Genomic DNA, 14033 nt, shown 5'->3' with positions numbered 1-14033 from the left:
CTCGGGGCCCGCAAGCGGTCTGGGCGGTGACTCACGTAGCGGTCCTTCAGCGCCTTGGCGGCCGCCAGCGCCCTGGGGTCCAGCGAGCGGTAGTGGGAGAGCAGGCAGCGCCGGGGCGCGGGCACGCCGGGGTCCTCCGCCTCGCCCAGCGTGTACAGGAGCCACAGCCCCGCGGCCAGCGCGACTCGGCCACTGGGTCCCATCTCTGTCCCTGCAGGAACCCTGGGACGTCAGGCATGCCACATGGAGGGTCTCATGGCTCCTGCCCAGGCCTCTTAAAGTCGCAAAGAGAAGATGCCCAGAGCTTGGCGACAGTCGCACCCATGGATAGAGAGAGACCCAGGATTGGTGCTCCTTCCTCCCTCAGCTCCTGTCCCCTAGGTCCTCACCTTGGTGTCCCTGAGTGCTGCAGCAGGGCCTGCCTCTCTGTGTCCTCTGAGTTGTGTCCAGGGTGGCGTCCCCTTGAGCTGTAGTGCCTGGACCATCCATGGTGGCTTTTATGTGCCCATCTGAGAAACGATTGGCAACCAGGCTCTCTGACTTGGGTAAACTTTCCAAATGTCAGCGCTGGCCCCAGGCCGCATGGGATCCCTGGGGTGTGAGGACTTTACCCTGCTCTGGTCCTGCGCCAGGAATGACTCGTCCCTAACCCTCAAGCGGCTAAATCAGTCTCTGTCCCTGCATCTCCTCTCTCTCTCTCTTTCTCTCTTTGTCTCTCCCTGGGTATCTTACATCTATTGTGTAAGACCTTGCTTTGTACAATTTCATGTACAGCAGGCCTGGTTTTAAGTAATGAACACACATATAATCTAATTTTTACAAGTTTTCTATAGGGCTTGTGCACTTGTCAGAGAGAGAGAAAAAATGAGAAAGCACACATCCCCCTCCCGGGATGGCCACACCACAATCCCTTCCTAAGCTCTTAAGATTTGGGGCATGTGCCAGGTCCCAGACTTGAGCCACACAGTCGACTGTGGGATCCAGATGCCTTAACCCTATGCCACCTGGCTGACTCCACATAATCTGATCTAGTTTTTCGAAATGGCACGAAGTCCTGGGAGGAGAATAGAAGAGGACGTACTACAAAGTGGCCTTCCTCCCTGGGGGTGACTTCTCAGTTTTCATTTCTCTGTCTCTGTCCACTGAGTGCAGGCTTTCTATGGTGGAAACCAAAGGGAAATATTATTATGAAGTAATATAGAAAGGAGGCGGCAGGTGGTATAGTGGTTAAGGCACCAGACTCCCACATGGTCTACCGTGGTTTGAATCCCTGACCCAGCGACTTGAAATTCATGCCAGGCATGAGTATGGCATGTGTGCCCAAAATCCCAAGAGGAGAATGGAGAAGGGATTGTGGTGTGGCCATCACCCTGAGGGGTGATTTCTCTCCTCTCTCTGTGTCTCCAGTGAGTGCATGCACCCTGGGATATGAGCCAAAATTTCACAGAAAAAAAAAATAGATACAGATTTCAAAATCTTTTGCAGCAAAATTAATTTGTACTATAACGCCATTTTCCATGAACTTTTTGAAGTGCTCCTGTAGGTTAGAATTCATTTGCTTGCCAGCCACAGAAACTCACTCACAGTAGCTTAAGTGAAAAGAATAATATAGTATAAAGAGAAAGGATGTGGGGGGCTGGGAGGTGGCGTGGTGGTTCAGGTGCCGGACTCCCACATGCCTAACTGTGGTCTGAGTTCCCCACTTGGTGGCTTGCTCTCTCAGTTTCCCTCTCTCTCTATTTGGTCAACTTAAAATTAATTCATTCATTCATTATTTTTTAAAAAAGAGAGAGAGAAAGTGCTAAAGGACGTGGTAAAGAATTAATAGAAAGCACTTTGTAGTCTTGCAGTGCAGAGATTAAGTGCTATCTGAAGGGGGCTGGATCCCATGTGGCTGACTGCAGTTCAAATCCTGTTCCCAGAGGCTTGAGAAACACACATGCATGTGTGTGCATGCCCTCCTGAAGAGAAGGAAGACTGGAAGAAAAAAGCTTGTGGTGTGCTCCTGCCCCACTGGGGGTGCTCGTTTGCTCTCTCTCTCTCTCTCTTTCTGGCAAACACACAGGCCCTCTGGCAATAAAAAAAAAAGTGTTAATTTTTAAAAGTTAAAATAAGTCTGAAGAGAAAACATTTTGACATTACCTGGTCAAGTTGAATATGTGTAGGTTCTATGAACCAGAAATTCTACACCTAAGATATGTCAGGATAAACTATTGCACACATACATTGGAGACACATATAAGAATATTCTTCACGGAGACCAGCAGTTAGTGTAATGGCTATGTCGCTGGACTCCCATGTAGTTGACCGCGGTCCGAGTCCCAGACCTGGTGGCTTAAACGCATGCCGGGCGCGTGTGCATGTGTGCCCAAGATCCCGGGAGGAGAATGGAAGAGAAGGGATTGCAGCGTGGCCATCCTCTCTGGGGGGTGATTTCTCACTTTCTGTCTCTCTGTCTCTCTCTGTCTGGCAAGCGCACGCGCCCTATAGTGAAAACCTCTCCAAAAAAAAGAAAAAAGAAAAAAAAAGAATATTCTTCACAACATTGTTCGTGACAGCAAAAATTAACAGCAACTCCAATAACCACCAGCAGATGAATGAATGGAACTAGAAGGTGGAATACTTCACAGATGGATGATGGAACTGGAGTGTGGAATACTTCGCAGATGGGTGAATGGAGTTGGAGTATGGAATACTTGGCAGTAGGAAAATGAATGAACTGTTACACATTTCAGCATACATAGATCTTAGAGCTGTGGCCATGGTGAAGGAATATCTCTTGAATCCCCCTTTAAAAAGAACTTGTTATTCAGCTGCAAGCAGTGCAGTTTGCTTCCAGCCACGATGTCTTCAAGATCTTAGCTTTGGAGCCAAGACCAGAGAAGATGTAGTTACTGAGTCTGAGTACCAAGCTTACTCAGTCTACCCAATGGGAGGCTTCTCTGAAAAACGATCTTTGCTCTGGAGTTCCCTATTGTTTTGGCCTAAATTTTATCAGAAAAGCATCACAGGACTGGCAGGTGGCATGATTAAGGTGCTGGCCTCCCACATGGTCGACTCTGGTTTGAGTCCTGGGCCCAGTGGCTTGAAGATCATACCAGGCGTACGTGCCTGCCCAGAGTCCCAAGAGACGAATGGAGGAGAAGGGATTGCGGCATCACCATCACTTTGGGGGATGATTTCTCGTTCTCTCTTTCTCTCACACATACAAGTATACATGCCCTATGGCAAAAACCTAGAAAAAAAGAAAGAAAGGAAGAAAGGAAGAAAGGAAGAAAGAAAGAAAGAAAGGAAGGAAGGAAGGAAGGAAGGAAGGAAGGAAGGAAGAAAGGCATCACAGTTTTAGACTTTCCCTGCCAGAATTTGCATCCCCCCCTTTTTTTTATTACTAGAAGGTATGTGTGCTCATCATAAAGAGAGAGACTGAGAGGGGGAAAGTGAGAAAGCACCTGTGGGCAACTGTAATTCCTTTTCCTCCGTTTCTTGACTCTGTTGGGATTTAGGGCATGCATGCACATCACCGGAAGTGTTTTTCAAGCTATCAGAGTGGGATTTGAACCGTGTGGCTAGCCATGTGGGATCTAGCTCCCTTAATCACTAGGCCATAGGCTAGCACTGCATCCTCCCTCTTGTTTCTCTCCTAGGCATTACCTAGCAATAAACCTCTTGCACTCCCAACTCCATCTCAGCATCTAATTCCAACAGACATAGGAACATAATGTCAAGTTCAAACACCACGTTACAGAACATTTCATATAATAAGACACCATTTTTGGTAAGATTAAAAAACAAACTACCCACTCATCTGTGGTTAAATCAAAGAGAAAAGCAATGGGAAGATAAACAAAATAAGACCTCAGGATAATGGTTATCTGGGGCACCAGGTAAATGGGACCAGGAAGGGCGCATAGGTAGCTCTAAAGGCATAAAATTCTAATTTTAAATTGTATTGAAATTGACAACTTCAGATTATACATACTCCTATTTATGGGGTACAAAGTGATGGCGTGATTTACGAATACAATGTGGAATAATTAAATCAAGCTAATTTAGATCTCCTTCACCTCAAGTAATTACCATTTTTGAAATGATAATTCAAAGTACATTTTAAATGTCCTCTCTTAGCAATCTTGAAACGTACTACACACTGCATGTGAACTATATGCACTATGCTGTGCAATAGATCTCAAAAAAAAAAAAGAAAAAGAAAAGAAGAACACAAATAAAAAATGCATTCCTCTCATCTGAGATGTCACTTTTTGACCATCGTCTCCCCATTCTGCTCCCCCCACCCCGTTCTTCAACCTCTGTAACTACCCTTCTCCTGTCTTCTATCAGTTCCATTATTTTAGATTCCACAGATAAGTGAGGATATGTAGTATTTGTCTTTCCACGCCTGACTTATTTCATTTAACACAATGTTCTCCAGTTATATCCATGTTGCTGCAAATGACAGAATGGCCTTCTTTTGTAAGGCTGATTAGTATTTCATTATGTACCTATTCCACATTTCTTTTATCCATTTATTTGTGGATTGACGCTGAAGTTGAATCATTACCCATAACTCAGCAATTGTGAATAATGCTGCAAGGGATATAGGAGTGCAGGCATTTCTTTGACAAACTGATTCAAATCTTTAGATAAAGTGGGATTGGGGGACCAGCAGTTAGCGTAATGGCTATGTCGCTGGACTCCCATGTAGTCAACTGCGGTTCGCATCCCGGACCTGGTGGTTTAAAACTCATGCCGGGCCTGTGTGCGTGCGTGCCCAAGATCCCGAGAGGAGAATGGAGGAGAAGGGATTGCGGTGTGGCCATCCCCCTGGGGGGTGATTTCTCGCTTTCTCTGTCTGGCGAGCACATGCGCCATATAGCAAAAACCTCTCCAAAAATAAATAAATAAATAAATAAATAAATAAAAAGAAAGAAAAAAATAGATAAAGTGGGATTGCTAGATCATACGGTAATTCTATTTTTAGTATTTTGAGACGTTTCCGTTGTTTTTCACAGTTACTATACTAATTTACATTTCCACCAACAGGGTACAATGGTTTCCTTCTCTCTACATCTTCACCAATATTTGCTATCTTTTGTCTTTTTTTTCCTCTCTTTTAAGGAGAAATTTTTGCTATAAGGATGTGTGTGCTCGCTGGAGAGACAGAGACAGAGAAGAGAAAGTGAGAAGTCACTTCCCAGGGGCCTTGGCCACACTACAATCCCTCCTCTTCTATTCTCTTCTTGGGATTTTAGGCACACACATGCACCCAGCAAGAGATTCAAGCCACCAGTTCCAGGACACAAACTGCAGTGGGCCATGTGGGAGTCCAGTGACACAACCATTACGCAATCTGCTGACCCCGAGGCGATTTCTTCTTGTGGTTTCAATGTGCATTTCCCTAATGATTGGTGATAGTGAACATTTTTTCATAAGCTTGTTACCCACTGGTATGTCTTCTTTTGAGAAATGTTATTCAGGTCCTTTGTCATTAATCAGGTTATTTGTTTTCTATTGAGTTGCTTGATTTCCTTAGATATTTTGGTTATTAGCCTTTTATCAGATGTATGATTTGCAAATATTTTTTTCCAATCCACATGTTGTCTCTTTACTCTGTTAAGTGTTTCCTTTGCTGTACAGAAGATTTTTAGTTTGCAGCAATCTCATCTGTCTATTTTTGCCTCTGTCTCCTGAGCTTTTGGGGTCAAATCCAAAGACTCATTGCCCAGACCAATGTCATATAGTGTTTCCCCTATATGTGTTTTCTTCTAAGTCTTTCATCTTTTGAGTTGACTTTTTTATATGGTGTGAGATAAAGGTCCAGTTTCACTCTTGTATATGGATATCCAGTTTTCCCATTACCATTTATTGAAGAGACTTTTGCTTTCCTATTGTTTATTCTTGGCATCTTTGTGAAAAATTAATCAACTAAACATGGATGGATTATTTGGGGTCTCTTTACTCTGCTCCATTGGCTGACGCATGCCTCCCAGTACCATGCCGTTTTAATTACTAAAGCTGTATAGTATAGTTTGAAGTCAGATAATGTGATACCCCTAGCTTTGTTCTTTTTGCTCATGGATTGCCTTGGCTATCTAGAATTTTTTGTGATTCCCTATGTTTAGTATTGTTTTTCTATTTATATAAAAATAGCATTGGGGGCCCGGCAGGTGACGTGATGGTTAAGGCACTGGATACTCCCACATGATAACCACAGTTCAAGTCCTGGACCTGGTGGCTTGCTTTCTCACTTTCTCTCTCTGTCTCTCTCTTGTCAAATTAAAATAAATGGATGAATGAATGAATGAAATGAAATAAATAATTCTTTTAAAAAATGGCATTGGAATTTTGATATGGATTGAATTGAATCTGTAGATAGCTTTGGGTAGTGTGAATTTTTTTTTTTTTTGAGAGGTTTTTGTTACAGGGTGTGTGTGCTCGCCAGAAAGACAGAGAGAGACAGAGAGACAGAAAGCAAGAAATCACTCCCCAGGGGGGATGGCCACACTGCAATCTCTTCTCTTTCATTCTCCTCTTGGGATCTTGGGCACGCACGCACATGCGCCTGGCATGAGTTTAAGCTGCTGGGTCCTGGAATTGAACTGCGGTCAACTACATGGGAGTCCAGCGACATAGCCACTATGCTAACTGCTGGTTCTGGTAGTGTGAATATTTTAATAATATTAGGTTGTTGGGAAAGTCATGATGTATTTTTCTGTTTTTCTATGCAAAAATGTATCATGACTTTCTAGGCAACCTAATATTAATTCTCCTGATCCATGAACATGGGATATCTTCCCATTTATGTATGTCCTTTAAAATTTCTTTCACTGATGTTTTATAGCTTTCAATGTATGGGGTTGTCCTGAACAGACTTGGTAAGTTGCACATGCGTGGGAATTTGTCCATTTCTTCTAAGTTATTGAATTTGTTGGTAGTCTCTTACCATCCTTTTTGTATTTCAATGAATGGTGTTATTACAATAGACAGAAAAGTGAACTGCAACATAAACCTCATATTAACTTAAAATTGCAAAGTTAATTGTAAAACTATAAACATTTAGAAAAAAATATAGGAGATGGGGGCAGGTCAATGGCGTAATGGTTAAGTTGTTGGACTCCCACATGGCTGACCACAGTTCAAGTCCCAGACCTGGTGGCTTGAAACTCATGCTAGGTGCATGCATACGTGAACACAAAATCCGGAGAAGAGAATGAAAGATAAGGGATTGCAGCATGGTCATTCCCCCGGGGGGGTGATTTCTTGCTCTCTGTGTCTCTCTCTTTCTGTCTCTTCAGTGAGCACGCATGCCCTATAGCAAAAAAAAAACACCTTTTGGGGAATCAGCAGGATATATAGATAGATAGATAGATATAGCTATAGATATATAGTATATATATAGTATATATATGTATATATATTTTACATATATATTTTATATATATACACATATATATATAATTATATGTGTGTGTATGTGTGTGTGTGTGTAAGAAAATATTTGGGACCTAGGGCTAGGTAGAGTTCTTACACTTGACATGAAAAGCACTATTCATAATAGGAAATATTGACAAATTAAACTTCATTTAAATTCAAATGTTTGCTTTGTGAAAACACCCCGTTATGAGGATGGAAAGATAAGCCAAAGACTAGAAGAAAATATTTGCACATCTGACACATTTGACAAAGGACTTGTAGCTAGAATATATATGTAAAAGTTTTAAGTTTAGTTATTTATCTCTTCCATTAACGAGAAAGATAAACAGAAACAGAGATGGCATTCCCAACAGAATCTCTCTAAATTTTCTTTATTATTGTTGTTGTTAGTTTTTTAAGTTTACCATAGGGTGTGTGCACTCACCAGAGAGAGAGACACACACAGAGAAAGTGAGAAAGCAAGTCACCAAGTCAGGGATTTGAACCTCGGTTGGTCATGTGTGAATCCAGCACCTCAATTACCACGCCACCTCTGTCTCCTCCAGTAGGGTCTTGGTGCCACAATCCACCCTAGCCTCAGCCAGCCCCAGATCATGGGCACATGTGTGCCTGGCATACTCAAAAAAGTCCCCATATATGAACAACGAATCCTCCCATGTGGGAGTGCCTTATAGGGATTGTATTTTCCCACTGAGTCACTCACTTTGTATAGGTAGGGACAAAAATCTTACATGAGGCCCCACTTAACTGGCCCCTGTGTCCTGTCTGATTTCATCTCCTTTGACTCTCTTCCTACCTCTTCCTATACTGGGCATGCAAATTCCTCGCAGTTCTTCAAATATCCCTTTGAATTGCCTTTTCCTTTGCTCTCTTCCTACCTCTTCCTATACTGGGCATGAAAATTCTTTTTGAACTGCCTTTTCCTTTCCCTAGAATGCACTCCCCTGGTGTCATCCTGGTTCCCTCCTTCCCCTCCTCAAGTCTTTGATCCAATGTTTCTTCATAAATGTTTCCCTGACCACACTGTTCAAAGTGGCACCTAGCCCACTCCATCCATCCTTGTTTTACTTTTCTCCCTAGCACGTACTGCTATGTGGCATTCAATCATGTCATTTAATTTCTATTGTTTATTGCTGTCTCCCCCTACTGGAATGTCATTTTCATAATGGCTTTGTCTACTTTATGAAATCACTTGTCAAAAGAAAAAAAGGAAGGCAAGCGGAATGACATGTGTCATTTGGGGCTCAAGCTTTAAGGGCCAGAGCACTTCTCACCTGCTTTTTCCTGTGTCCAGAAACGCAATGATCTGGGCCCTGGCTGCTGTGTGACTAGCAGAGCCCACACCAACCTGCGATGAGCTCAAGGTATAAGCGAGAAAGCAACGTTTGCAGGTGTAACATTTGGGCTCTCTTAGTCCTTTATTGTGTTGCTACACGAGTCTGGGTGGTTTATGAAGAATAAAGATTCATTTGGTTCACAATTTTGGAGGCTGGAAAGTCCGAAGGTGTGGGGCAGACCTCAGGCTGGCTGGCCTCTGGTGCTACATCACAACATGGCCGACGGGAGCTGAGAGGAGCAGAGAGAAAACAGAATTCCTACTTACTCTGTTTTTCTCTTTCGTGCCCCCAGTCAATTTCGTGCCCTCCCATTAAGCCCCAGCTCTCAAAGGTATCACTGTCTCCCAAAGCTGTTACAGGAGAAACAAGCTTCTAGAACATGAATCTTTGAGGAATAAGCCATTATCCAAACCATAGTACGGATGATTTGTTACTGCAGCAAAATGCAGCCTGACTCATAGTCACCCTCCCAGTCAGTGCCTATGAAGAGTAAAGAGGACCGCTTTGCAGCGAGTCCAGCACACAGTCAGTGTTTGCAGGCTGGTGGCTGTCGGTATTGCTTTAATTACTGCTGCTATCATTCTTTTTATTCCTCCTCCTCCTACTTTTGTGTGAATTGATCCAAGTCACCTGAATGTAGCCCTTGCCTTCTGGAAGTCCTCACCCCCAACCCAAATTATTTTGATTCCTTGGAAGATTTCAGCCAACACCCAGTTTCTCAGGGGATCCCCTCCCCAGTTAAATCTCCTGGGGAATATGGAAGATTTCAGGGCAAATTCACTATACTCATTTCCTACAACTGCTGTAACAAGTTACTATGGCTGTAATGGCTTAAAACAAGGCAAACTGGGGCTAGCAAGTGGCATGGTGGTTAAGGCTCTGGATCCCACACTGCCAATGACATGGTTTGAATCCCAAACCCGGTGGCTCTAAAAACTTGTGCGTGTGTACCCAAAATCCTGAGAAGAGAATGGAGGAGAAGGGATTGCAGTATGGCATTTCCTGTGAGGGGGTGGTTGATTTCTTACTTTCCCTCTCTCTGTCTCACTCCTGTGAGCACACATGCCCTATGGCAAATAAACAAATAAACAAAAAACAAAACAAACAACAAAACACAAATCAGGCCAACCAGTGGCATGGTGGTTCAGGTGACCGGATCCCACATGGTTGGCTGAGTGGTTCAAGTCCTGGACCCAGCGGCTTGAAAAACATGCAAGGTATGTGTGCATGCATGCCCCAAATGCCAAAATCCTGAAAGGAGGGATGGGAGGGAAGGGAGTATGGCGTGACTGTGACCATCCCCTATGGGAGAGGCGCTTTCTCACTTTCCCTGAACTGAGAGGGAGCTGGAGAAAGGGGAACTGCAACATGAGGAGAACTGCAATCCCCCCTCCTCCAGCCCTCCAGCTCCTCAGGGGTGCTTTCTCACTTGCTCTCCTCTGTGTTTCTCTGGTGAGGACACACACCCTGTAGCAAACTTTAAAACAATAATAAGAAGAAAATTTTTCTGGATTATATGGGTGGGTCCAAAGTAATTACAAGGATCTTTTGAAGTAGAAAAGGGGGGAAGGGCAGAAGAGGAGGACAAAGGGAGAGAACTGAAAAAGAAAGAAAGGGTCAAAAGGCGAGTTATGCAAGGGGCCTCTGTAAGTGAGGAGGGGCAAGGAAAGGACTTCCCTCCTAGAGCCTCCAGAGAACGCAGCCCTGCCCATACCTTGGTTCTGGCCCAGTGAGACACAATTTTGGACTTCTTTACTGTGTGTGTGTGTCAGAGGGTATGTGTGCATGCACAAAGGAAGACAGAGGATGCCCCCTGCCCCCCAAGGGACTGGCCATACGGCAACCCTCTTCCCTGCAGTTCTCCTTCCTCTCAGGACCCTGCCAGAACTGTAACTCCAACCCGGTAGGCCAAGTGGGATCTGGCTTCCTCTGCACAGCTCCCACATGCTGCACTGTGGCCCTGGCCACCATTGTGGGCTTCTGACCTCCAGAGCTGTTTTAAACCACTGAGTTTGGGGCCAGTGGTGGTTAAGGTCCTGGACTCTCACATGGCCAACAGAGGTTTGAGTCCTGGACCTGGTGGCTTGCTTTCTCACTTTCCCTCTCTCTCTTTCTCTGGTGAATTAAGAAAATGATAATAGTAATAATAATAATAAATAAATAAATAAAATTAAATAAATAATTTTGGGGGGCCAGCAAATGGTATACTGATTATGTTGCTGGACTCCCACATGGCTGACCATGTTGCAGTGAGGCCAACCCCCTGGGGGCCGATTTCTCACTTTCCCTCTCACTATCTCTGTCTTGCTGGTGTGCACAGGTACCCTATGGCAAAAATCTAAAAACAAACAAACAAAAAATAATAATAGTCAAACCAACATCAACATCAGTAAACCTGAAGAACACATTTGGTGTTCCTGAAACAATGTCAACACAGCACAGTTTGGTCTTATGTAAACAATGCAATGATCCTACAAAGAAAATGTAAAGCTTTAACTATATATGTGGGGGAAAAAAGACTCAACATGGGCCAGCAGGTGGCATGGTGGTTAAAGGCGCTGGACTTCCACATGGCCGACTGCAGTTTAAGTCCTGGACTTGGTGACTTGCTTTCTCATTTTTTCTCTCTCTCTTGGATCAAACTGGAAAACAATTGGTATACTAATAATAATGAAGAAAGTTAAATAAAATAATTCTTAAAAAAATAAAAAAAGACAACATGAGCAAACTAAATAAACACCCATCACCAATGTGAGGAAAAGAACAGTTTGGTGAACTCATCTAACTTCAGGACATTCAGGATAGAAAAATAAAAACGGGGCCAGCAGGTGGAGTGGTGGATAAAAGTCACTGGTTTCCCACATGGCTGACCACGGTTCGAGTCTCGGCCCTGGCAGCTTGCTTTCTTGCTTCCCCTTTTTCTCTCTCTCTGTCTCTGTCTGGTCAAATTTTAAAAAAGAATAATAACAAATGGAATTAAGTAAATAACTAATTCTTTTTAAAAAGGAAAGAATAAAAACAAAATGCACAATAGAAACTAATGATATTTGTTATTATTAATGCAATAAGACCACGTTAAAGAATAAAAACACAAAACGCCAAGGACTCACACAGCCAAGTGTTGATATCAAGGATAATTTGAAAAGACAAATCCAACTGCTGCAATTATTACTCAAGCCTGACAAAGAAACAGTGAGAATGTCTCTGACCAATAAAACAATTTTTTAAAAAAGAAAGGAAAACCTCTTCACTAGCTTCAAAACTCCAAAAAGGTATAACCGATTTTTGTGTGGTTTACGTCCACTTCACACATAAGGAAAACGGCAGCTCAGAGAAGTTGAGTGACTGGTCCGAGCTCACACAGCATGCAATGGCAAAGTGGGAATTTGAACCTGGGTCCCAGGACTCCAGTTCAAGCATGCTTAATCTCTGTGCTATGGCGCCACCTTCTGGGCATTTCAAGACTCCACTCTCTTGGTCCTGCTACCAGCCAACCCTTGCCTCCTCTCAGGTCTTTGTTCAGGGTTCGCACTGCCGGCCCACCAGGGTTTTGGGGACAAAGGTATTCTAGCCTTTAGGAATTTCAGACTCAGCTTCCTTTTGTGGCTTTCCTTAATTCCACCTGAGTTTATCTTTTTATCTCAACTGCTTTCCTGCTTCCCGTGGCCTTGCCACTCCCATCTGGTGGCAGATTCCAAATTCCAGCTGCGTTCTGTCTTTCTCTGTCTCACAGAAGTCGTCAGTCTGCGAAGACTCTCTGCTCGATATCCACAGCACCAAGCAAAACCTGGGAATCCATAGGCAATGCAGAACCTAAGCCGAACCCAGATCTATTAGAGAATCTGGCTTAACAAGACCTGCCCACCCCTTCCCCAGGCGATCCACAGAACCTTAAAGATTGAGGAGCTCTGGCCTAGACCAAAATGCGGCTGTGGGACTCTGGGCACCTTCGAGACAAGGCACCTCCCCTGTGCAGGCGTACCGAGAACATGGACATAGACCTTGTCTGGAATGTCCTGAAATGACAGCCAGTTTTTGTGTTAGAGAAGATTCGAGTGCATTCTGTGCATTTGGGTTCTAGGCACTGTCTTATGAGGCTCCACTAGAGACCCCCCCAATATGTTTTTTTTCCTAATTGATATTGGGATGTTTTTGGTAATCAGAAAAATTACATACTTTGAAAGGACCTGAGCAAATGGAGGTATTAAAACCAGAAAATTCTAGATGTAATAAACAACCAGTGACAATGGAGCCTTAGACCAAAGTCAGCGGTTCTCAAACTTGAGCTTCCATCAGAGCCACCAGGAGGCTTGTGAAAACTCTGAGTTTCTTTTTTTTTTTTCTTAGAGTTTTTTGCTATAGGGCGCGTGCGCTCGCCAGACAGAGAGAGAGAGAAAGTGAGAAATCACTCCCCAGGGGGGATGGCCACGCCACAATCCCTTCTCCTCCATTCTCCTCTCAGGATCTTGGGCATGCACACACACACGCCCGGTGTGAGTTTAAGCCACTGGGTCCAGGACTCGAACTGTAGTTGGCTACATGGCAGTTCAGCGACATAGCCATTAAGCTAAGTGCTGGTCCCTTCGTTGTCGTCTTTCATGACAACCTTTGCCTAACTAACTGCTGGTCCCAAAACTCTGAGTTTCTGACTCAGTAGGTCTGGAGTGGGGCTGAGTATTTGAACTTCCAGCAAATCCTCAAAGGATTCTAATGCCGTTGGTCCAAGGAGTACACTGAGAGCCGCTGATTCCAGTCCACACAATATGGCTGCTTTGGGGCTGTACTATCTCTTTTTTTTTTTTTTTCTTTTTTTGGGAGAGGTTTTTGCTATAGGGCATGTGCGTTCGCCATACAGACAGAGAGAGACAGAGAGACAGAAAGCGAGAAATCACCCCCCAGGGGGGATGGCCACGCCGCAATTCCTTCTCCTCCATTCTCCTCTCAGGATCTTGGGCATGCACGCACACGCGCCCGGCGTGAGTTTTAAGCCGCCGGTTCCGGGACGCGAACCACGGTTGATTACGTGGGAGTCCAGCGACATAGCCATTATGCTAACTGCTGGTTCCCTGGGGCTGTACTATCTCTTAAGAATTAAATAAGGCCAGCCCCATAGCACAGTAGTTAACAGAAACCAGACCCCACATTGCTGTCTGAGTGGTTTGAATCCCAGTCCCAGCTGTTTGAAAAACATGCCTGGCATGTGTGCAGGCATGCCCCAAATCTTTTTTTTTTTTTTTTTTTTTCCGTTATAGGGCAGGGGGGCTG

At 44.1% G+C, this 14033-nt stretch overlaps 1 protein-coding gene across 1 annotated transcript in view; it reads right to left on the bottom strand.

Moving 5' to 3' along the window:
* The window catches only part of LOC102479940 (interferon lambda-4-like), a gene marked incomplete at its 3' end in the record, with an annotated part of 2397 nt that extends 2194 nt beyond the window's left edge, over positions 1-203 (bottom strand). The window contains exon 1 of the mRNA XM_027765624.1: positions 36-203. Within this exon, the coding sequence (XP_027621425.1) occupies positions 36-203 (168 nt within the window). The remainder of the gene's footprint in view (positions 1-35) is intronic.
* Positions 204-14033: the final 13830 nt, after the last annotated feature.

Source organism: Tupaia chinensis, unplaced genomic scaffold (genome assembly GCF_000334495.1).
Source record: "Tupaia chinensis unplaced genomic scaffold, TupChi_1.0 Scaffold138910_1, whole genome shotgun sequence".
NCBI lineage: Eukaryota > Metazoa > Chordata > Mammalia > Scandentia > Tupaiidae > Tupaia > Tupaia belangeri.
Note: the sequence above shows the minus strand (reverse complement) of the source record. Positions and strands in the feature narration are given on the sequence as shown.